Consider the following 23367-nt stretch of genomic DNA (forward strand, 5'->3'; position numbering starts at 1 on the left):
AAAATAAAAGCTTTTTCCTCCCTCTAAAAGCCGATTCTGAGGTGCTTTCTGAAGGGCTTACAGTGCAGCAACACAGCTCATTTAGTTGTGGGGTGGGGGGGGTAAATTGCCTGTGTCAGGAGTGGGCAGTTGTTGTGGGTCCGGACTGAGGAGCCTTTATCTGTAGGCTCAGCTCAGGCCTTCTCTGAAGACATAAATGAAATTAATTTCATGGTGGATATAGCTAAAAATGCTACTGTCTCCTCACAAAAGGCTATTTAATGTAGCTGTCGCCTCAGGAGAAGTCTGGCTTCTGAGGCAAAACTTGCCCTAACTGGCTGATCTTCAGAAATGTCTATAGTTCACCCAGAACTGACCTTGCTTACCTCCCTATTCTTTGATTTTTTTTTTAATCACCCAAAGGATGCCTAGTTCAGAGATCATCGTGGTAACTTTCTGAGAATGAGCTGAAGCTGGCTGGACCACAGTCAGAGGGGCCATGTTAGAAGCAGTGGGCTGGTTGGTAAAATGGGCTTGAGTACCAGTGGGCCAAGCACGAAGCTTAACACTGTGTATCGGGAAATGCGGGAACACCATCTTCGCTGTGTTCAAGGACCCTAGGGCCTTATCAGCTCGTGGGGAATACTCACAAACAAACACATTAGCGAATCACTTATGAGCATGCCCATGAACAAACACACAGCCGATAAGCATACAAAGAAGATGGTTAGAATCTTTAACCATCATGAAAACACAAATGGAAACTGCAGTGAGGTACCCCTTCCTTCCCAGACAATACAAACACTGACATATTTTCAGAGCAGCAGGGACTTCGTGAGATGGGGGAAGGAATGTAAACTAGTGTAGCTACTTTGAAAACCAGCCTGCAATCCTCAAAAAGTTAGATATAGGGCCCCGCAAGATGGCGCAAGCCTGAACCTCAGGTGGATTCCCAGGCCCCACGGTGAAAGGAGAGAACCAGCTCTCAAGAGTTGTCTTCTACCTCCACACATGTGTCATGGCTTCATTGTCATCAATTTAGAAACTAAAGTTTAATGTAAAAAGTTCAACATGGAGTTACCATATAACCCAGGAATTCACAGGTTTATCCCCAAAGAAAACGGAACACACACCCATACAAAGATTTGCTCACAACTGTTCACACCAGCATTACTCATAGAAACCAAAAAGTGAAAATAGCTGCCCATCAAATGTCCATCAACTGATGAGTTAATAAACAAAATATCATAAACCTCTATACTGAAATATAATATGAAAATTATGAAGTGTTGAGACATGCTACCTGGATATATCTTTAAAATTATGCTCCATGAAAACAGCCAGTCTTTCTGGGCATCATGGTACACACATGTAATCCCAGTACTCTGGAGGCAGAGGTAGATGGATCTCTGTGAGTTTGAAGCCAGCCTAGTCTACAAAGTGAGTTCCAGAACAGTTAAACCCTTTCTAAAGAAGAAGAAGAAAGAAGGAAGAACAAGAACAGGAAGAAGTCGAAGAAGAAAAAGAAAGAACAAAAACAAGAAGAAAAAGAAAAGTTGAAGAAAAAGAAAAGGAAGAGAAGAGGGAAGACAATGAGGATAAGGAGGATAAGAAGGAGAAGCCCACTGTCCTAAAAGACCATGTACAAAAGTACATATGATTTGATTCTATTTTAAATGAATTGTGTAGAATAGGCAAATCTGTACATGCAGGAAATAAATCATTACTTGCATAAGGCTGGAAATTTACAAGAAGATGGAGTTGTTATTATTGATAGGAATTTTAAAATTGAGTGTAGTGATAATTTCAGTATATATATACTGCAATTCCTTGAATTTTTAAAAAAGTATTTGTATAGAATACTCATCAGAAGCAGAAAACTAAATAAGTAACTCAGGTAAAAAAAAAGAACTATGGAGAAAACAAATCAGACTGTGGTTTTGATATGGTCTGAATCCTGACGTTTCATGTGCTAAAACTTAATCCCTAATGTGAGTATTAAGAGCATGCTCACTCATATAGACATATAATATAGGATAAGCCTACTAAAATCTGTATAACTAAAGAAACTAATCAAGAGGGAGGACTCTTGCTAAAATGCTCAATTCCTATCCAGAAAGGCAAAGAGGATGGACATCAGAAGAAGGAGAAAAGAGGGAACAAGTCAGGAGCCTGACACAGAGGACCTCTGAAAGGCTCTGCCCTGCAGACTATCATTGCAGATGCTGAGACTTATGGGCAACCTTTGGGCAGAGTGCAGGGAATCTTAGGAAAGAAGTGGGAAACAATAAGATCTGGAGAGGACAGGAACTCCACAAGGAGAGCAACAGAACCAAAAATCTGAGCACAGGGGTCTTTCCTGAGACTGCTATTTCAACCAAGGACTATGGATGGAGATAACCTAAGACCCCTGCACAGATGTAGCCCATGTCAGTTCAGTATCCAAGTGGGTCTGAAGGGAGCAGCTTTCCAACACCTCAGGACCGAGGGTGAGGCCTGAACCTGCCCCCATGGCTGCTGTAGACCCCACCATGATCTGGGTGCCACATCTTACCCAGCTTTTCAATAAGACAAATTATAACCAGGCAGCGCCCCTCTTCCAGATCAACCGACACAAGGTAACGTCATAGACCGTGGCCTTACTCGTTAAGAAGCAAGGGAAAGACGTTCTTGCTTGAGTTGAAAATCCAGTTGATTGAAGTCTTAGCGATAGAAATAAATCACTCTGGCTTTTAGAAATACACATAAGTTATATCAAGCATTCTAATGTCATAAAATTTAAAGGCTGGGATGAAGAAGGGATGAATGCCTGCCATCTCCTTCCATCCAAGGACAAGTACTTAGTAACCTACTTACTACAGAACCTCACTGAAAAACACATAATTACCAAGAGCACCCAGCCTTTAAAATCATCGAAAATAGAAAAGAATCTATGTATAATAAAAAAGGAAAAAAGGAAGAAGAAGAAGAAGAAAAAAAAAAAAAGAAAATTGCTGTTAAGGATCTTTTCCAATCTGACATCTTTTTTGACTTGTACCCAGTTCCCAGTGACCTGGTGACTTGATTTAATAACAATTACCTGTACCTGCAGACAGATTTTGGCCCCAAGGTGTTACAAGCCATAAATTTCAATAAATTCACTTACAAATCTCATAAGAGAAAATACTTTATTTTTTATCTCATGTGAAAATACTTTATTTTTTTTTATTATAGATAACTGAAAAAAAAAAAGCTATGGGTGAGGGTTGTGAAATATTTGTGAAATATTCTGTTGGTAAAATCTGAATGTTGTTTGACAAAGTGACCATAAAATACTCTGGAGAATAAAAGCAAGGTTTCTGCTTCCTCATTCTAGGCTATTTTTGACCGGAACCGGAAAGACGAACTGCCTCGGTTGCAATTAGAGTGGATTGATAACATCTGTATGCCTTTGTATCAGGTACTGCTGGCTTGTGTCTGTGTTTCCTGCCTGAGGTGAAGGAGAACATGGGTAAGGTTTGTTCAGAAATGTGAAGGTGGAGACATTCGCAGGCTATGAACTGTAAACTTGCTTCTAATTTCTAACTCAAGAGCTAGTGTTTCAAAGATAGGTACCTCAGTTCTCTACCGATTTCTAAAATGTAATCTACATGCCCTTACCTTCCTTGTCTGTAAGCCAAAGATGATAATATATTGTCTCTTCATTCCTCAAATGTTGTCCCATGAAATGCAAGGATGCAGTCATAGTCAAAACCATCTCTTCAAAAAAACAGTTCAAAGGCCCAGTATCAAAGGCTTGGAGAAGTCTAGTAAGAAAGAAATATAATTAGCCTTGATTAACTCTGAATTTCTTAAATGGAAATCTTTTTCTGCTTTTAAGTTTTATTAATATTATGTGAAACACCGGAGTTTCATCAAACACGCCTTTCTGCTCTGACCCCAGGGTCTGGACTACTGGGCTTTGTGGGGGAAGCATCTTCCATCTTCAAAATCTGCCTCCTTCTTTAAGCAAACATAACGGTGCCAAGCAGTGAATCCTGAACGAGCCTACTAATGAGTTCTTGCTTCGCTGCCTGGTGCGGAACCCGCCCGGGGCAAGGAGACACGTGTCAGCTTTGAATAGTTCACGTACCACTTTCTGAGTTTAGATCAGGGCTGGCATCCGTTTGCACTAACAGTTTAGTGTATGCCGGCTTTTAATTCTACTGCTAAGCATTTGCTTTCATCTGTAAACCCCAGTGAGTTCTTTACCCCCGACCTAGCTCAATCAGCCTGAGCCACGTTCCTAACTTCAAAGTGAGATGCACACAGGGAAAGCAAACCCTCTTTAGTTTCTCATTCTCTGCCACTCCATTAAGAACGCAGGATTGGTTTTTAAAGACCTCACAACCATTAAGCCTCAAACTTCGCCACCACTTCATTTTCAGTACCGTTAGGAACTACCGAGACCTGTCACAGTCTCCTGAAAACAAACAAATTAGAATATCGTCTTCAAGACAGAAATGTAATTTTAATAACCACAAATGATAAACGTAAATTCACTCGTTTCGTATAATCCATTAAATGTCCAATATTATAAAAAACAGTCAGATAGTTTTAAAATAATCTAAAATCAATTGTTATGGTTACAAATGGCTATAATATTCTATCATCTAATAATGAAAGATTGGACAAGAAACATTGAGAACAACGTAGTTTATTATGAAAGGGATCCTAACTCTCTTTTCTTCCTGTCTGCTCCCACGTAGAGCCCCGGGGTGGGGGTGGGGGGCTGGGAGAGGTGCCTTTGGCTTTGCTGAGCTGCCCTTGGTTTAACATCACTCAGGTATTAATGGGGTGGGTAAGTTAATCTTCAACTTAACACATTTTCCTTACGGGAAGTAAAACTCAAACTCCAGTTGCTGCTAAGGGTGTGCATGTGGCTCCCACCCAGAGTCTGTTTCATTGCCGACCCACGGCTCTTGGAGCTTAGCGCGTCCTCGCTACTGAGCACTCTGAAATCTTCAGGTTAAAAGGGAAGTTCCTTGAAATTCAACGGAAAAGGTTAAATTGAAGATTCAGGGCATGAGCAGCTCCACAGCACGTGCTGTAGCGTCTCGTTTCGTTGTTGTTTTGTTCTTTTATGTGTTCCTTGCTCGTCTTTGAGGTTAGAGACACCTGATCTTTTCACCTGCGGGAAATGGAGCGCACGGGTCAGGTGACCTGCACGTTTAGTTTGTGCCTCCCAAGCTGCATGAGTCCGCTTCTATGAAAGCTTCTGTGTTTTCACTCTCTCGAAAGCCATGTGCCACCCTGAAGGAGAAAGCTGCTCAGAAACCCGAGGCTCGCAGTTCGCTGCTGTCCTCTCAGGCAACAGGCCGTGAAAAGCTTGCTCTTTGGGGCTCCTCGTCACCACTATTTTTTTTTTTATTTTACAATTTCAGTTGTAAATTCTTTATAAGGCTTTGAAACCAACTGTTCAAAGAGCCATCAAGCTGAAAGTACAGTTAGCATGGAAAGCACATCGTGGTCTCCAGTATGTACTGTAGTATGTGATGGCGACTCCCTGCACCGGCCGGGTCAGTGGACAGGACAATCCCCCACTGACTGATGGTGCTCTGCAAATGAAAATCGGGCATTGGGCAGCAATTGCAGCTGCTGGAAAGACACCAATCTTGAGGAAAGTCACTGGCCCCATAAGGCACAGTGTTTGGGACAGGTGGTTACTGCAGAGGCCATTTGGGTTTTGAACGTCAAAATGCAATAGTGAGGTTCTGAGAGGATGGATGGCAAGTGTGGTGATACGGGCGGGCGGCAGAAATCCCTACTGTGCGCAGGCCAGAGTGACCCAGGCTGAAATACAAAGCGGAAGAATCCAGTTTGCTCTTGCTAAGATGACTCGGAGACATGGCAAAAGGGCGAAGAGCAGCACTCACGAGTCATAAAGTACACAGCCCCTGTAATGGCGAAATCACGGGCTCCGGTGGCTAGAAATCAGGTAGAGCCCCAGCGGAGAGACTGAGGCGGACAGGGCTGGGATAGTCCTTTGGCTGGAGCTTGGAGTGCGGAGTTATGGATGGAGGTCGGACAGGCTGCAGCTGTCCTGTATGGGGGCGGGGACAGCGGGGGGAGGTAGAGGGGGAGGCTGGCCGTGATGCGCGGCAGGAGGTGTAAGTTTGATTTCAGTGAAGCCCTTTTGCTCCACTGACTTTCGCTGGGTAACTCAGTTTTACTTGGTGGCTTTAAACGGATTCTTCTTGTGACACATCCTAGCTGATCCGGCTCCTCCTGCTGGGTTCCTGGTGGTTGGATTCAGAGGGGAAAGAGTGCCTGGAGAGAGCGGTCCCTGTATGCCTCGGAGGGAACCCCACCAGCACATTCCAATGCCCTAACTCTTCTCTGTCGGAGAGTGTTAATCCCCAGGCAATGGTGACCATGTAGAGGGAGAACGATGAGGAATTCTCACCCTAAAATCTACTTTTAGGAAGCTACTGAGGTAGTAAATAGTTGGACAAAAGTGCCTGACAGAAAATATATGAAAACACAGGGCTAGCGGTGGACTTAGCGGTGGAGTGGTTGATGGCTATATAATTAAATGCCTATATACGAATAAAGTCCGCGCAGCCCCTGTGCAGCCTGTAAGTGAGCGTGGCTGTTTCTATCTGAAACGAAGATCAAATACTCACGACACTGCTTTAGCTCTTACCGCAGGCCAGGTGAGAGGGCACAGTGGGGACCACCCCCATCTCTCTGGACGGCTAGAGGAGACATGGCATGACTGTCTACATATGTTTTATCCTTTAAAACTTAAGGTTCCAAACTTCTGGAAAGAAGACAAAGGGGAGGGGAGGACGGGACAGCAAACAGGCAGGAGCCATGATTTATCTGTGACAGCATTTTAATCAGGAAGCATACAGGAGGTCCAGAGCAGGAGGGGAGCATTAAAGCGTGTTCCCCAGGAGAAGGCTAAAGCCCTGGTTAGTTAGCTCTGTCCTAGCAGGATGTCTTAGAGGAATACATTGACATCTGATTTCGGAGCTTTCTGCTGTCTTTGCACCCTGCTGGGGAGCCATTAGCCTGCTGCTCAACATCTTTGGAAGAAAAAAAAAAAGTCAGAAAGAAGAAGGGAAAAAAAAGACACTATCAAAGTTTGAAGTCACTGCTGAGGCAGCCTTAGGGATAAACAGAATCCCTCCTGTTGCAGTCTCGTTCTGAGCTGCTGCTGTTCGTGCGAGTGAACCAAGTTTTTGCCCCTTGTTTCTGCTCTCAACTTGAACCTCAGTGTACCTGAGAGCGCCAATGACACGTGAAGGCCTTAACATGATAAGTCTCTCTGTTAAAAATTGAAGGCCTTTTCAAGGTACTCAGATTTTCCGTTCATCCCAAACTGGCTTTTGATTTGGGGGATGAATTTCCTCGTAGACACTGCGAAAGGATTACCCTGGAATTTAATACCCAACACCTTGCTAGCCAGCCCTGGCCATGCACAACTATAATTTTATGATACCATAGCAGGGAGATGAAGACAGGAGGTCCAGAAGCTTAAGGGTAACCCCTGCTACACACTGAGTTAGAGGCCAGCTGGGGCTGTGTGAGTCCTTGTCTCAAAAAAAAAAAAAAAAAAGCAAACCTGATAAGACTTCTGATGTTAAGTCAGAATAAACTTGGATTTCTTTTGTTATTTATTTATTTATTTAAACTTTGGTTGTAATGATCATGCTGTAACATACAGTCCACCTGGCACAGCTATTAATGTGCTCACCTGGAAAAATGAGGGGGAAAATCCTCAAAATATATTTGAGGAGTGGAGAGCGGGATCAGCAGTTAAGAGCAGCTTTCTGCCCTTTTAGAGGACCTGCGTTCAATTCCCAGGACCCATGTCGTGGTTCACAACCGTCTATAACTGGGGGACCAAACACTCTCTTCTGACCTTCAAGAGAACCAGGCACTCAAGTGGCACATACAGACATGCCAGCCTAGCCGTTGTCCTAGCTAGGGTTTCTGTTGCCATGATAAAACACCAATAGCAAAGCACCATGGGGAGGAAAGGGTGTTTCAGCTTCTAGTTCACATCCCAGCCATCACTGAGGGAAGTCAGGACAGGAACTCAAGGAAGACAGGAACTGGGAGGCAGGAATTGAAGCAGAGGTCGTGGGGGAGCACTAGCTAGCTCAGTCTGCTTTCTTATAGCACCCAGGACCACCAGCCCAGGGATGGCTCTACCCACCGTGAGCTGGACTCTTCCCCGTCACCATCAATCAAGAAAAGGCACCATAGTCTTGCCCACTGGCCAATGTGGTCGGGGCATTTTTATCAGCTGAGAGTCCCTCTTCCCGAATGGCACTAGTGTGTGTGAAGACGGCATAAAACTAGCCAGCACGCCCATACACATAAAATAAGAAAATTTAAATAATAAAATACAGTGTGATATGCTTGAAATTGTGGAGGCTGCAAGTTAGAAACCAATAAACTCGAAAAGAGGTTATAAAAAGACAACCTCTCTAGAAACTGAGAAAGGTCTGTAAAAACAACTCAGTGTGCTCCATGGTTCATGACTCCTGTCTGATTTTTTTTTTAAGAGGAGAACTAATGAGCTGCAGAGTGACTGGTCAGAGCATAAAATGGTCTTCTTTGAAAGCCTGCACAGGCTGGATGAGAGGAGAACAAACATTCCCATGAGATATTTTGAAAAATGGAGAAAGGAAGGGAGAGAGATCAGTTCCTGTATGTCTTTTCTCTGACTTTAATATTCTAGTGAATGAAGTAAAGAGATAGCTGGGGAAAGTTTCTTACCTTTACAATGGGGACCAGGCATGGGATGGCATCACACAGACGCAACAGTAAAGTAAAACAAGCAATCCTCAAGAAAGGGGGGAAAGAGGAAGGGAAGAAAGGAGAGCTGAAGGAGGGAGGATGGGCATGGGTATGATGAGACTTGTGAAAATTCTGGCCCCTAGTCCTGGTGGCTGAAGTGTGCAGACCTCATGCCCTACAGCCTCTGTCCCTAGCCCGCTCCACCCCACCTCACCCCACCCCACCAGCTCCCTGATCAGTTCCTGCCACTTTGGGCATCCGCTCAGTTCCTCCATGGCTCAAGGCTACTTTCTTTTCATTCTACTGACCACCTACTAAGTCCCTCAGATATGTTGCTTGGGTGGTGCCAACTTGCTGGAGGGCAGTTCTGCCCTTTTCCTGGATTACTCTTGAGATTCCAGATGCAGGCCCTGCCCCCTTCCAGAGAGCAGCCACCAGGGAAGGTGCCACCATGGTGGTAGAGTCTCATCTTCCTCCTTTCTGTCCGCTTTTCTTTCTCTTGTTCCCTCTCTCATCCTTCCCTAACACACACAGTAGAAAGCTGTCAAGCATCCTCTTGCTTGTCTGATGGGCTCTGTCCTTCTGTGGATGGGGGCCCCTCACACAGCTGGCAGGCAGGCGCTTCTCAGACCTGAGACAGTTGGTGCTTCTGAACACCACTTACCTGAAAGAGGAACATCAGGTGTGTTTCCACCTGAGGAGCTGAGGCATCATGAGTCAGAAATGCCTTGTTTTCCTACTTTCAAAATATTGTCTCTGATACGTGTACTATACCACAATCTAAGTGCTAATAGTAAAGCCTGCTCCCCTCCAAAATATCCCGTATGTTGGTAGCCAATCAGGAATGAGAGGACAACACAGCCATTCAGAAGGATGTTTCCATGAACTTTCTGAAGCCCTTCTGCTATGGGCTGACTCCTAAGCTTTGCGGCAATGGTAGAGATTGGAGGTGGGTGGAGAAGGGAGGGGAGGGGAAAGAGAGGAAAGGAACAGGGTGGAAGAGAAGGAAGAAGGAAAGAAGAAAGGCAGAGATGAGGGAGGAAAGGAAGGAGGGAGGGAGGGAGGGAGAGTAGAAAGAAGGAAGAGAGGATGTGGTCATGGCAGGCCCCTGGTTGAAAATGCCTGGTTCCTACTGCCGTACATATCTTGAAGATACCCTGTGTTAGTGTTAAGGGCATCTCATTGCATTCTAGGCTCCTTACCTCCACCTTCCACCTCCCTTGGCCCCGCCCCTTGTCACTTACCCACTTGCTTGCCCAAGCACAGCTTTCTCCAAAGCACAGAACTCCCTAAACCCTTTAAAAAGAATCTTCCCCCTGCCTTTAGCAGCCTTTCCTTCCCTACACCACGGCCTGCAGCACATCTGAGCTGCAAACTCCCCTGTCCTCAGCACCCCACAGCAGTTGTCATTCTCACGCTGGGCCACTCGGAATGTGCCTCTCTGCGGAGCTATCCCTCCCCACCCCTGAAACTGGCTTCTGTCCCATATGTCAAACGTTAGTGCTTCCCGCTGTTTGCTGTACAAATGAATGAAGAGACAGAAAACTGAATGCTGGGTACAGAGGCACGGGATAATTATGAGCGGTGGCAGGCAGAAAGGTTATAATGTCATTTTAAGTTATCATCCAAAAACATAAAAATCCTTTCAGCAGAGTATGCGCCGTTATATCCCTGCCATAATCTAAAGTATATGGCCTATGGTATCTTTTTAGAAAGCGATTTAGTTCTCATCATGGTTGAATTGGCCCTTAATTCCACCATAAAGCTCCAGTTTATAGCCATGGAGTTTTCAGAACTTTGATGTTTTCAGCTAAGAAATATGTTAAATTTTCTTTTACTTGGTAGTACCAGAAAATGTAATCTCCTAGTTATTTTAATATTCAAGTTAATCAGTTTTGGCTAGCACACACCATACAGATGGGTATATTGTGTGTGCATGACTTCAGAAATTATAATGTAATAAAAGACACCCAATGTATCAGCATTAAAACAGGAAGTTTAGTTGACTTAGAAGACTTTTCTCCAAACTGAACAGTCACTGACACAAACATCACATACAAGTGTGCCTTGAGGATGAGGTGCTGAGCACAGAGGTCCCTTAGCACGGGGCCTCCACACTGCCTGACTCTCGCCTCGTGCTCTCCCAGGAGACATCTTGAAGTTGGGCCTGCATCTTAGAGTTCTTTCTCAGCACCGCCTGTGTCAGGATGGGAGTTTTCCACCTTCGGGTAGGACTTCAGGTTGAAAAGGCCACCATCCCTATGGTCATGCACTCATAAATCAGAGGGCCTTTCATTCATTTTATGCTGTGCAACTTAAAGAACTGCTCTTTATCCTGTAGTGCTTGCTCTAGTTTATCCATGTGCATTTTATAAGCTCAAAAAGTGCAGTCATCTAGAGGGGCCAGGAGCCCCACAAGGTCCAAATATATCTGGGCACAGGGGTCTTCTCTGAGACTGTTTTTCCAACCAAGGACCATGCATGGCTATAACCCATAATCCCTGCACAGACATAGCCCATGGTAGCTCAGTATCCAAGTGGGTTCCTAGTAAGGGGGACAAGAATTATTTCTGACATGAACTCAATGACTGGCTCATTGAGCTTCCCCTCCCCCCCCCCAGAGGGAGGAGCAGCCTTACTAGGCCACAGATAAGGACATTGCAGCTATCCTGAAGATACCTGATAAGCTAGGGTCAGATGGAAGGAGAGGAGAACCTACCCTATCAGTGGATTCAGAAGGGGGCAGGGAGGCGATGAGGAAGGGAGGAGAGGATTGGGAAAGAAGGAAAGAGGAAGAAGGCTACAACTGGGATACAAGTGAATGTATAAAATTATTTAAAAATAAAAAAATTTAAAAAATAAATGTTACTCAAAAACAATGGCAAAGGTTTATGAACACAGCAATGAATTTATAATCTGAAATTCAGTGATTGTTTTCCACTGTGACTATGGTGTATAATTCTTTCTTTTAAAAAAAGTGCAGTCTGTATTAAAAATCTATGATTTTATGATCTTCTCCCTAGTATGGCCTTTGAGGATAGAACTGAGGACAGGATCTACTTTTCCATACTCCGCTGTCCAATACTTCTAAAAAAGTATGTCTGCTGGAAATCATGACTCAAAAAGCCTTTTAATTCTATGTCCATACAAGGCTTGGGATTGTCTACTTAAAAAACTGCTCTCCGGTTCCTCTGGAGAGTATAGTCTAAGTGCCTTTTTACCTCTTTCTCATGACCCTCTATTTGTTTACTGTTTTCAGGTGAAGGGAGAGAAGAGGGTCAAAGAGAGGGAGGGAGAAGGGATAGAGGAGGAAAGCCATGGCATATGCCGTCTGTACTGGGAAAGGAAATGATTGCTCTCCTGCCCTGTAATTGCTTGGAATGTTATGCAGTTTGATGATCATTTGCTAGGCCGCCATCGCTGGGGTTTATGGGAAGTGAACGAAAGGTAAAGGAGACGTAGTCTTGCTCCACTGTGCTGTGAATAATCCTCTGCAGTGGGTTTTTTCAAGTTTCCCAAGAAGGTGCTACTAGATCCTTGGCTGTGGTCATTTACAGAATTCCAAGCTGATAAATATTAAACATTGGTCAGCACGCATTGCCTCGTCCTGGCAAATGTGTGTGCTGCAGGCCACAGTGCAGCAGGGACGGGCTCTCAGCCTCTTCGCCAGCTGACGTGGCAGCCCAGCAGTTGAGTCTGTTGGCCAGAGTCTAACACAAAGCTTAAAGCTCTCTGCTGGACTAGATTTGAAAAGACAGTCGAGACTAGAACCCCACAACGGCTGGGTGACTCTACACACACTTCATAAGCAAACACTTAGGACTGATTGTATGTACCATCAGATGAGGGTTCAAACTGTAGGGTTTTCAGCGTGTCTTTACACACATTCATAATTAACCCGACCTCTGTGAAGGAAGAAAGATTTCATTCTGGATCTAGAAGCGTCTCGCAGTCTGATTTTACAGATGAAATGAAGCACATAATGATGGATTTAGAGTGAAGCAGCAGATTGAGGGCAGACGCAGAACCTCCCAGCCAAGTACCCCTGGCCTTGCTGTGCCCAGTGCCTACCTGAGGGTTGGAAAGGTGACTCCACCTTGCCCAGCAGGGCAACTAGAACTCTGAATCATTCAGAGGGTGCAGGGGCCGGAGTCCCAGGGGTATCAGGTTCTGTTTAGCTGGACAGTACCAACAGTTGTATGTCAAGTTGTCCTTGATGCAGCACTTCAGCCTGGAAAATGGGTTGACACTGATAGCAGACTGACCTTCAAAGTTTTATCCCACCCTTCTGAGAACCCCACTAATTTTACAAGAAGGGGATGTGTTTTTTTAAAACGTGAATTCTTGGCTGGAGAGATAGCTTAGAGGTTAAGAGCATTGGCTGCTCTTCAAGAGGACTGGGGTTCAATTCCCAGCACCCACACTGAAGTTCACAACTGTCTGTAACTCTAGTTCCAGGAGGTCCCAAACGCCCACACAGATGTACATGCATGCAAAACACCAATAAATATAATTTTTTTAAATATTAAAATTGTGAATTCCCCTGCCCCAGGCCCAGGCATGGCATGATTTGTGCTCTGTGTACTTAACACAAAGCAAGAGGTCCACCTTCCTACACAGTGTTCGCGTTGCCCTTCGGCAGCTGCCCTGGTTAGTTTTCACTGCCAGTGTGAGAGTCACCTGGAAACAGGGAACCTAGGGCAAAGAATTACATCCATCAGCTTAGCATGGGGCCATGTCTGTGAGAGACTGTCTTGACTGATGATTGATGTGAGAAGGCCCAGCCCACTGTGGGTCTGAGCTGAAAGGACAGTGGTGCACACCTTTGATCCTGGCACTCAAGAAGGAGAGGCAGGTGGATCTCTGTGAGTTCGAGGACAGCCTGGTCTACAAAGTAGGTCCCAGATCAGCCAAGGCTACACGGTGAGATGCTGTCAAAAAATTATGAATGAATGAATGAATGAATGAGACAGGAGAAAGAAGACAGTAGTTGTATAAGAGCTGGTGAGTGAGCAGCAAGCAGCATTTCTCTGTGGTTTCTGCTTCAGTTCCTGCCCTGACTTCCTTCGACTATGGACTGACAGGGAGCAGTATACCACATAAATCTTTTCCTGCCCAAGCTGCTTTGGGCCAGAGAACCTCGTCACAGCAACCTTTGTTTAATATTTTATGAACTTACCTAGTATGGAGTGAAACCTAACGTGAACACAGAGAAAATATCCTCAAATATCCTCAAGTGGAAAAGATGCAATGTCTTGGAATGTCTGAGACAGCACAGGGAGGCCATCTGGCCTGCCCTTCAGATGAAGGCCTTGCAAGGCTCGGGGCGAAGTAAACCAGTCCAGGTGAGAGCAGAGTCAAGGGCACCTGTGCTAAAGTACAACAAGAGTGTGGGTAGGAATGGCGGACTTTTATCTATCCACATTGGCAGAGGCTAGAGTAGAAGACACAGCAGGTTGAGTTCCTTCTAGGGCTGTGAGGGAGGAACTTTCCAGGCCTCTCTCCTGGCTTCTGGTAGTTGCTTGCCATTCTGGCCCTTCTTGGCTTGTGGACAATTCACTCTCTATAAAATCAGAGGTCTTTACTTGGGGGGAAAGGGAGCATTGAGAAGACTCAGTTAGTAAAGGCACTTACAGTCAATTGTGTTGACCTGAGTTCAATCTTTGACACCCACATAATGGAAGAAGAGAGGCAATTCCCACAAATTTCTGACCTCTTCACACATACACACCATCATACACATTCACATAACAAATCACTGTTAAAATAAATTAGGGGCTCGGTGTGGTGGAGTACGCCATAATCTCAGGACCCGGGAGGCAGAGGCATGTGAATCTGAGTTTGAGGCCAACCTGGTCTACAGAGTGAGTCCCAGGATAGCCAGGGCTACATAGAGAAACCCTGCCTTGAAAAAACAAAATGAAAGTTAGTTAGTTAGTTAGTTAGTTAGTTAGTTAGTTAGTTAGTTAGTTAGTTAGTTAGTGGAACTGGAGAGATGACTCTGGTTAAGAGCACTTACTGCTCTTGCAGAGGACACAGGTTCATTCCCAGCACCCACATGGCAGCTCACAACTACCTATAACTCCAGTTCCAAAAGATCCAGCAACCTCTCTTGACCTCCTCAGGCTCCTGCACACATACGGTGCACATGCCCACACTCAGGCACATGCATATGCAAGTAAATAAACAAATGGAGAGTAAATTAAAAGATAAAGCACCAGCCATTGGCTATGGGGCCCACTCCCCTGTATCATCTTGATTACACCTTCAGAAACCGTATTTCTGTATCGGGTTGCATTCACAGGTTCTAGAGTACAGGGCGTCGGCGTCTTCTTGGGGAGGGGACCATGCTTTGCACAACTCTTCAGTCATGAGCCCAGAAAAATGAAAGACTAGAAGTTGATAATTAGGGTCTCAGGAATCTGGCCCAATCTGCTCAGACAGGTGAGCAGCCTTTATAACCGCTGCCTATATAACTTGGGGGACCAGAAAGTTCTTCTCCCAGAACACGCACGTGGCAACCCCACAACTGAACTTAAATGTCAGTGGAATGACTGGCAGGGCTCCCTCCATCGCCCTGTTTGTACATGTAAAGCAGAAAGGCTGTGTGCCTCTGTGGGGTGTCAGAACAGCCAGAGGGGAGAGATCTGCAGATCTGCACAGGGCCTCTCAGTGAGTCGGATCCCTGCAGGATGCCCTCAGAACAAAGTCCTCCCATCTACCAGCACGGCTCTCCAGCCCCTCCCTCTGCTCCCTCACAGCCAGCCTTATAGGCCTCTTTCCTTGAGCGCCCACAGAGAAGAGCTGAGGAGATGCTCTGCACAAAAGAAGAGACAAGGAGAAAGGAAACAAAAGAGAATGTAGGGCACTCAGAAACAAGAAACAACTTTAAAGAAAAAAACTAAACTGCTAAAAGAGTAAGAAACTGGTTACAAACTGACCAGGGTTTCCCCTTTTATACAATGTCTTAGTTTCCAGGTTATGAGTTTTCTTTCATTCAGGTCCACTGTATCAGCAGCACCTCCTGCTCCCCATTCAGGTCCACTGTATCAGCTGCCCCACCTGGACTCTTGTTAGGCCCATAGGCCTCTCCTAGAGTCAGCACCCCTGCCCTGTCCCTTCCCCCTCTTCCCCCTGTAACCTTGCAAGCTTTCTAAAGTGGATCAGACTCCTCCGCCACCTGTCCTTCAGTCCCTCCCTCCTCCTTACTAGAGGGAGAAGACGCTAATGCGCACAGCCTGTAACCCCCAGCCCTGCCCGTGACAGGCACCCCCACTCTACAGAGCCCCTACCTACAATCCTGCCACATGTCTGCTCCACCGGTCTCACTCTGGCCTTAGAATCTGCTCAGACAACAAGCTCCTTACAAAGTAAACCTCTCCCCCCCACCCCCCCAGAGGTAGATACATTCTAGTCTCTGGATTCTCTGCAGCTTCCCTTCGTAGTGCTCCTCTGTGTTTGTCCTGTTAACCAGCCGCGTTATCCAACACACGCTAACTGGGACCATGGGCCTCCCACACGCCCTCGGGAGAGGCTCTGTGCTTGCACCTGGCACCCTGGGACCTGCTCAATAGTACAGCAAGGGTAGAGTGTGAAATAGGAAACACGGGGTTACCATGTTACACTAACACGCGCTTGTGTCACTCAGCATCTTGCATACCCACGTTGCCTTGTGTTAGGGCTTTGGCCTTTCTGCCTGTTTCCTGGACGAGAAACCAGGGGCCTTACACTAATCTCTTGGGAGTTAGGGGCCATTCAGTGTCTGGACCAATACCTCCTAAAAGCACAGGGAGAGATGAGCTAGACCACCGTAACGTCACAGGGGTGGGAGTCTTATTCTCCAAGTCCTCCGCCTCACTTGCCATCAGCTTAGGGCTTTTTGCTGCAGGTGGTTTGAACAGCTGACATTTTAGATGGAAAAAGAGAAGCAAGAAAGAGAGCAATGCAAAGAAAGAGCCAACGGAAAAGGAAAGGCCCCAAGACAGAGTCTAAAGGACTATTTTCTCAGTGTCCCTTTTCAATCCTGACCTCACCCTCATCCTCATGGGCTTCTTACCCAGTGGTTCCCAGACTTGACAGAAAGTAGCCTCACTCTGCTACAACGCACATGTTAGATGGTAAAACCTTCCCACACGGTTGTCACCATTACTGCCATGACTGTCCTCTTTAAATGTCCCTGTCCCTGCTGGAAAGTCAGGTAATAGCCAAACTGCCCAGCTCCCGAGATGCAGTGTGTGTGCATTTCCTGTGTGCGAGGGGCTGGCTTCTCCTGAGTCACCTGACTCTGGAGGATGCAGTATCAAGTCAGGTAGCATGAGCGCTCCTTTTCCAGGTGTGAGAACCCAAGAAGACTCAAGAAATGGCAGGGCTTCAGTTCTTCCCGTCCTGGGAGCTCAGACTCTTGACCACTACAAACCACTGATGCCTGAGGCCGTGTGTGTGCAGATAATGCTAGCCTTATGGAGCCTTTGTGGAGTCACATACATGGAAGCAACCACTACTGTGGCACTGAGCTGTCTAGGTGAAGCATGTCTGCAGATCCTCCACAGGCCAGAAAAAGCTGACCCAACAGGTTTCTATTGGGTGGAATTAGTTTTAGAACCCAAGACTTTGCTCATCAGCTTAGGGCTTGTCCCAATGTCCTCCCATCTATGTATAAAATTTTAATCATATCTCAAAGTTTTTAGAGGTTTTGCCAGGAGATAGCATTACAAAGGAAGTCTGGAGCCAGGTGTATCGCAGGCTTGTAGTCCCAGCACTCAGAAGGCTGAGGAAGAATGATGGGACTAGGCTGTGTAGCAAGGCTCTGTCTCAAAAAAGGGGGGAGTGAGGGGTGGGGATGACGAGTGAAACAGATTTCAAGCAAGCAGAAAGCTGACTGAACCAGAGTGTGTTCTGAAGGGCAGGGTGGCGAGCTGAGATGCCTCCAAGAAGGGGGAAATGGAATGAAAAGTCGGCAAACAAGGGAGAAAAGACAGCCCTGAGAGGGCCCAAGAAGCCGAACAGAAAATCTGAAGGAAGATAAATGGATAATTTAACAGCCGTTCAGTTTTTAAGCAAGACAAAGAGCAAGCTGCATTGCATCAGAAAAGGACTGGGAATGGTGATGGATGGCCTGCAGGATCACCGCGGCCAGCCCAGGGCGGATCCGAGGAACTAAATAAGGATTTGGGACTGATAGGGATTGAAGAGTTTTTCAAAATCTATTTAATGGTCAGGCAGGGGGCATTGATCGCTTTCCAGAGGAAATGTTGAGGTGCAATGAGGTGGTCAGCCCTTATTTCCGATGTGGACATGTGAGCCAGAGAGGCGAGCGTGCGCACACAAGGCCGTCGCCACATATAGAAGGTATTAAAATCATTTTTGAAGGAGAGTAGGAAAATGCTGATTTATTTGATCTCTACGAAACAAGCATTTGTCTTTTCTATTCTCAGATTGGGAAGGCGTTTTAACTGTTGACTTATTTAACGGTTCTCACATGACCAAAAATAGCCCTAGTGCGTTCATTGGTTTATTATTTATTGTAGTGTTGGGGATCTAACACAGGGCTTTCTGCATGCTGGGTAAGTACTCTGCCATGAGCTACGTCCCCAGCTCCATGGTACGGCTTTAAATAGCTTATTGTTGAATAGTTAACACATGCCTAGTGAACACAATCTAAAGTGTTCAAAAAACAGAAAGAAGCAAGAAAATGATTCTCCCCATTCTGTCTGCCTGCCTCAGTTTCCCTCTCTCTGAGATCAACCACGGTTAAGGAGGATGTTGTGAATAATAAAGACAGCCTCTATAAAACATGAATACAGTGTCTCAGCACTGATTTCAACTCACAATGCTCGCTCACTGTTGAACACACAGGTGAGATTGTTTCTGACCTGTAGCCAGAGCTGGCCCATCCCTTGATGGCTGCATAGGATTAGATTTTGAAGATAAGGATTAAGTCAATTAACCAATAGTTAATTATTTTGTGGACACTGATGTATCCAAAAGTTTGCTGTTGTAAACAGGATACAATTATCTTCACGAACACACCATTTCCACACTCCTTTGATAGAACGAATGGTCAGAAGTGGGGTCACCGAACTTTGAAGTAGGTATTTGGCACTTGGATGGCTACTGCCAACATTTGTTCTGTGGGGTTTGAACTATTTTATGTTCCCGTCAGTAAGGCCTGAAATGCCAAATCACTGTTCCCTGTATGACAAATGAGATGTTACTAAGTTTTTTTTTTGTTTGTTTGTTTTTTTAGCTCTTGTCAGTATCAAGCATGTCGAATGTATCTCGCTTTAGTGTTCACTTTATTCTCCACACCATATACATGGTATGGTTCTAGATTTACTTAACGGCTGTTGGTGTCTTTAAAATCTTCTCCCGTTTTGCTCTGTTTCCTATTGAGGAGGAGCTCACCATAGATTACATTTTCTCCAGTTTGTCACTGTCTTTTCACTGTGTTTATGCTGTGCATATATTTTTGTTTGGAGGTTTTGTTTTGTTTTGTTTTCATAGCTTTGTTTTGTTTTGGACAGGGTCTCACTGGGTGGCCTTGCCTGGCCTTGAACTCTCTACATGGACTGCACTATTTTAACTGATAACATTTTTAATAGACTTTATCGTCCAGTTGTTTAACCTATTACAGTCTATGTTCATGTAGAACGAAGGCTGCACTTTAGAAATGTAAGAAAACTGTGAGTGTGCTGTTTCCACTGTCCCACACATACAAACAGCCCTGTATCCTAGCCTAGGAGGGACTTACAGCAAAGAAACAAAAAGCCACAATGATCTGCCCTCTGCCGGGCTCTACCCTGGGCAGGTGAAGCCCTTTCTGTGGGCAAAGAGGCCAGCTACCAACGCAACAGCCTCTGAACAGATGGAGATAGAGAGACACAGCTGATCTAGACTCAGAGCCAGCGGTAAACTGATCCATTCCCTTATTTATCTTCTTATTCTTTCTCTTGAAAATCTCACTATCATTATTGTCTTAGAATCGAGAAGAGGGGGATTTCTGTACCATACAGGAAACGACCTCTAAAACAGGCTATTTCTGTCCCCAAAGTCCTCTACTTAAAGACAAGCCATTCTTCCATGACACTTTGGGTCTCGATCTCCCTAAGTCTGAAGCATCGGGATGTCAAAGCTTGATGGCTCTCTCCCCGAAACACAAGCATTGCTTGCTGCTGGGAGTGAGGGCCTCTTTTAAACTCACACACACATGTGCCCCTGTACATGCGTCTCAGACACACACACACACACATACACACACACACACATATGCACACGCGTGCAGTTAATAATCAACAGATTTGTATTGCACACGCTTATTGCTGCCTGTAATTAATCTGGCTCTTAGGGAAAGTTTCAAACACATGCTTTGAAAACGAGTGAGTGCTAAGAGCACATTCTAGAATCCATTCTTGGAGGCTGCAGCGCTGTCCTCAAATCGCTATTCATGCTAAAGGGAAGGATTTGCAATGGGGTTTACAGGACCTCTTCCACACAGAAATCCCCCCGCATTGTGCTCAGGGTCTCTCGAACTGGAGGCACATGAGAGAAATATTTTTTAAGTAAGAAAATGAATGTTTGCAGCTTACCAAACCCAAAATTTTAATGGTCTTTTTCACACATTGAATTTGGGGGGGGGGGAGAAATGGGTTTTATGTATTTCTTTCTATAAGGCCTCAGGTGGCCTAATTTTATTGGAAAACACTCTGATGTATAAAAGGTGGATTATTACCATGTGGCTACATTTTAGTTACATGTCCCAACCACCTCTTCTATGAAGCCCCATTCATCAAAGGCTGCAGCTTCTGGGTCAGCAGCCATTCCTGCCAAGTCAGGAGTCGCCCTCACAATGCACATGATTGATGAGCTACCAGACTGCTCTGAAAACCCAGCCACCAGGATAACCCCGGACACTGTCCTAGAGGGGCTCATTAGAACAGAAGGCGCTGTTCTCCGTTCCGTTCACAGGAACCTCAGCCTGCCTGTCAATTATTCCTCACAGTCCTTGTTGTATCTTCCCAAAGCAGGGTGGAGATGAGCTGTAGATAAAAAAGATTCATTGCCTACCCGTAGCACCAACATCGGGGGTTCTGAAACAAGCCCCCTGCAATAGAAGGAGTGCCCCACTCTTGTTGGGCCTGCAGTGAGATGGGAAGCCACCTTTGTGACCAACACACCAGCTAAGCTTTCAGATAAGAAGACACCGTAAGGCTTTGCACCCAAGCAGGACTGGACTGACCTGCCAGCCCTGTTTTACGTTTAGCCAAGCCAACGTAGGGTCTGTGAACCTTGTTTCTCCAGGGCCAGGTACATCCTAATCAATGCAAGCAGGCCGAGTGAGACCTGCTCACCGCATGGTTGTGAGGTTAAGTCAGTGAAGATGCTCCTGGCCTGAAAAGCAAGATCCACCAATTACTCAGTGGTCCATCACCTACCCTCTAGAATAGCAAGCAGCGGGCACCTCTCAGAGCGGGCTGTGCCCACAGTCGTGGGCCATTCAGCTAGACACTGCACAGTCCTCACCATGCCCAGCTGTGTCATACAGCCTGGCATTACGGAAACAGCAACGCTTTAATCCCAGGACTCTAAATCTCTTGCCTCATTAATTCAGAATGTTAATGTCATCGTGAATATCTTCTCCCACAAAGAAATCCCTCGAGCATATAAAGAAGAGAGCTAAACACGTGACTGTGGGGTCAAGACAGAAGCGGAACGAAAGAGCTTCGTTGTAAGCCTTTGCACGCACCAGTAGTCGCTCCAGCCTTGGAAAGAAAATAATCTCTTTGTAAGTTATTACTGCTGCTGTAATTAGCTTCCAGGATATTAAACAGACATACCATGAGCACCCTCCTCAGGTATACGATGGGTTGCCGATGCCCTTAAGATGCCAACTGTGGATCTGAATCATGCTTGCTCTGGACTCTAATGAGCCTGCTTGCTTTGGGGAGAAGCATTAACACTGCGGCTTTATCATCTTTACTGTTCTTTGGGTAACTGTTGCCCATTATTTAGATTTTAAGATCTCCAGTATCACACACACACACACACACTCACACACCGGCAATGTTTTAGTTTCTACAAACCTCTCACACAGCCAACTTGTCATTGCCCAGTAGAAACGCCACATGCAGAAAAATTGCTTTCCATGTTGGACAAAGCAACCCTCCCTGAGTGATCAACACAATGTCATACTGAATTCACACAAGTAGGAAATAACTGGCTTCGGGTTTTCTTTTTTGAGTTCGCCAGGATCATGCCAGGCTAAATGATTGCCAACAGCTAGCTGACCAGCCCCTTTGTGTCCCTTTCCCTAATAGCTGCAGTTGTGCAGTCACATTAACTCTGCCACCAGAGGGAGCTGACGTCTTCCTCCAGAGCCTGCTGGGTCCACAGATCAGGACAGGGTGAGACTGTGGAACCTTCTAAGAAAGACTGGCCTCTCTACTGGGCAGCTCAGGGAAAGGGAAACACATGCGGCTTAGTCTTGACTCTAACTTGAAAGTTGAAGGGCTGTTGGGTACCAACTACCAACAGTACCAACTACACTCATGAAGGCAGGACATCCATCAGCCAGCCACCAGTTCAAAGTTTCGTGGGGAGGCACCCCCAAATTCAGGTGAGGGTGAGACCTAGAGATGGAAGAGAATAGGGAACAAATGTGTGAGCTCAGCTTAGTTCGAGCGGTAATGGGATTTGGCAGCTCAGGCAGCTAGGGAGTGGAGAGGGACAATAGCTAGGGGGTGGGAGATAGGAATCAGAGGCACATGGCACATATCCTCACCCTGCTTGCCCTGGCAGAGTTCCAGTCATTGTAGTTCCTGAACAATAATGCGTAGGTGCTGCTCTTTACCCTACTTTATTTATGCTCTTTCATCTCTTTCTCCCCTCTCACCCCAATCCCTTCCAACACCAGGTAAGAGAGAAAGAAGGTTAGTGGAGACAGGGGCTGAGGTTCTCTTTGCTACATCCTGCTGCTTAGGGTCGTTGGGTTCCTTGGGGCAAGTCCAATCTTTGTTTCAGGAGATCTCCAACTTCTCAGCCAGCTGTATCAGCAGCAACCAGGAACAGCAGGAGGGAGCACCAGCATTCTTCTCCTTTCTCAGAGATTCCCCCTCCTCTCCTCCTCTCCCCGCCTTGTCTCTCTGTCTCTGTCTCTCTGTCTGTCTCTCTGTCTCTGTCTCTCTCTCTCTCTCGGCTCTGACCTTTATTCCCTCTCAGGTTCCTCAGATTTAAACTATCTGCAGCTGGCAAAGGGTCCAGAGTCCAAATGAGGCAAAAAGTTTGCTGCTGTAGACTATCTGAATCAGACCCACATCCCACACCTGGGACCAAAACAGAACCACGTTAACATCCACAACATCCATCTGCTGGGTGAGCGCATGTGACAAGTCGGCCCCTGTGAACTTTCCGATTGGAGGGTCGGGGCTGGGCACTGTCCAGTCACCTGTCCTCTGAGAAGAGAACCTCGTGCACCACTTCTGATGGTTTGCTCTACACACAACTTGGGCCTGGCTGGAGTGGCCTAGTGGTTAGTTCTGAGTGGAAGGACAGGCCCAGGCTCTAAAGTCTAAAGAGAAAGAAAGAAAGAAAGAAAGAAAGAAAGAAAGAAAGAAAGAAAGA

General features: G+C 45.9%; 1 protein-coding gene across 1 annotated transcript in view; it reads left to right on the forward strand.

Annotated features, from left to right (window-relative positions):
* Pde11a (phosphodiesterase 11A) overlaps positions 1-23367 on the forward strand; it is a 287680-nt gene that overhangs the window by 253609 nt on the left and 10704 nt on the right. Inside the window, exon 19 of the mRNA XM_055600598.1 lies at positions 3335-3418. Within this exon, the coding sequence (XP_055456573.1) occupies positions 3335-3418 (84 nt within the window). The remainder of the gene's footprint in view (positions 1-3334; positions 3419-23367) is intronic.

Source organism: Psammomys obesus, unplaced genomic scaffold, assembly GCF_907164565.1.
Source record: "Psammomys obesus unplaced genomic scaffold, mPsaObe1.curated_primary_1811, whole genome shotgun sequence".
In the NCBI taxonomy this organism is placed as follows: domain Eukaryota; kingdom Metazoa; phylum Chordata; class Mammalia; order Rodentia; family Muridae; genus Psammomys; species Psammomys obesus.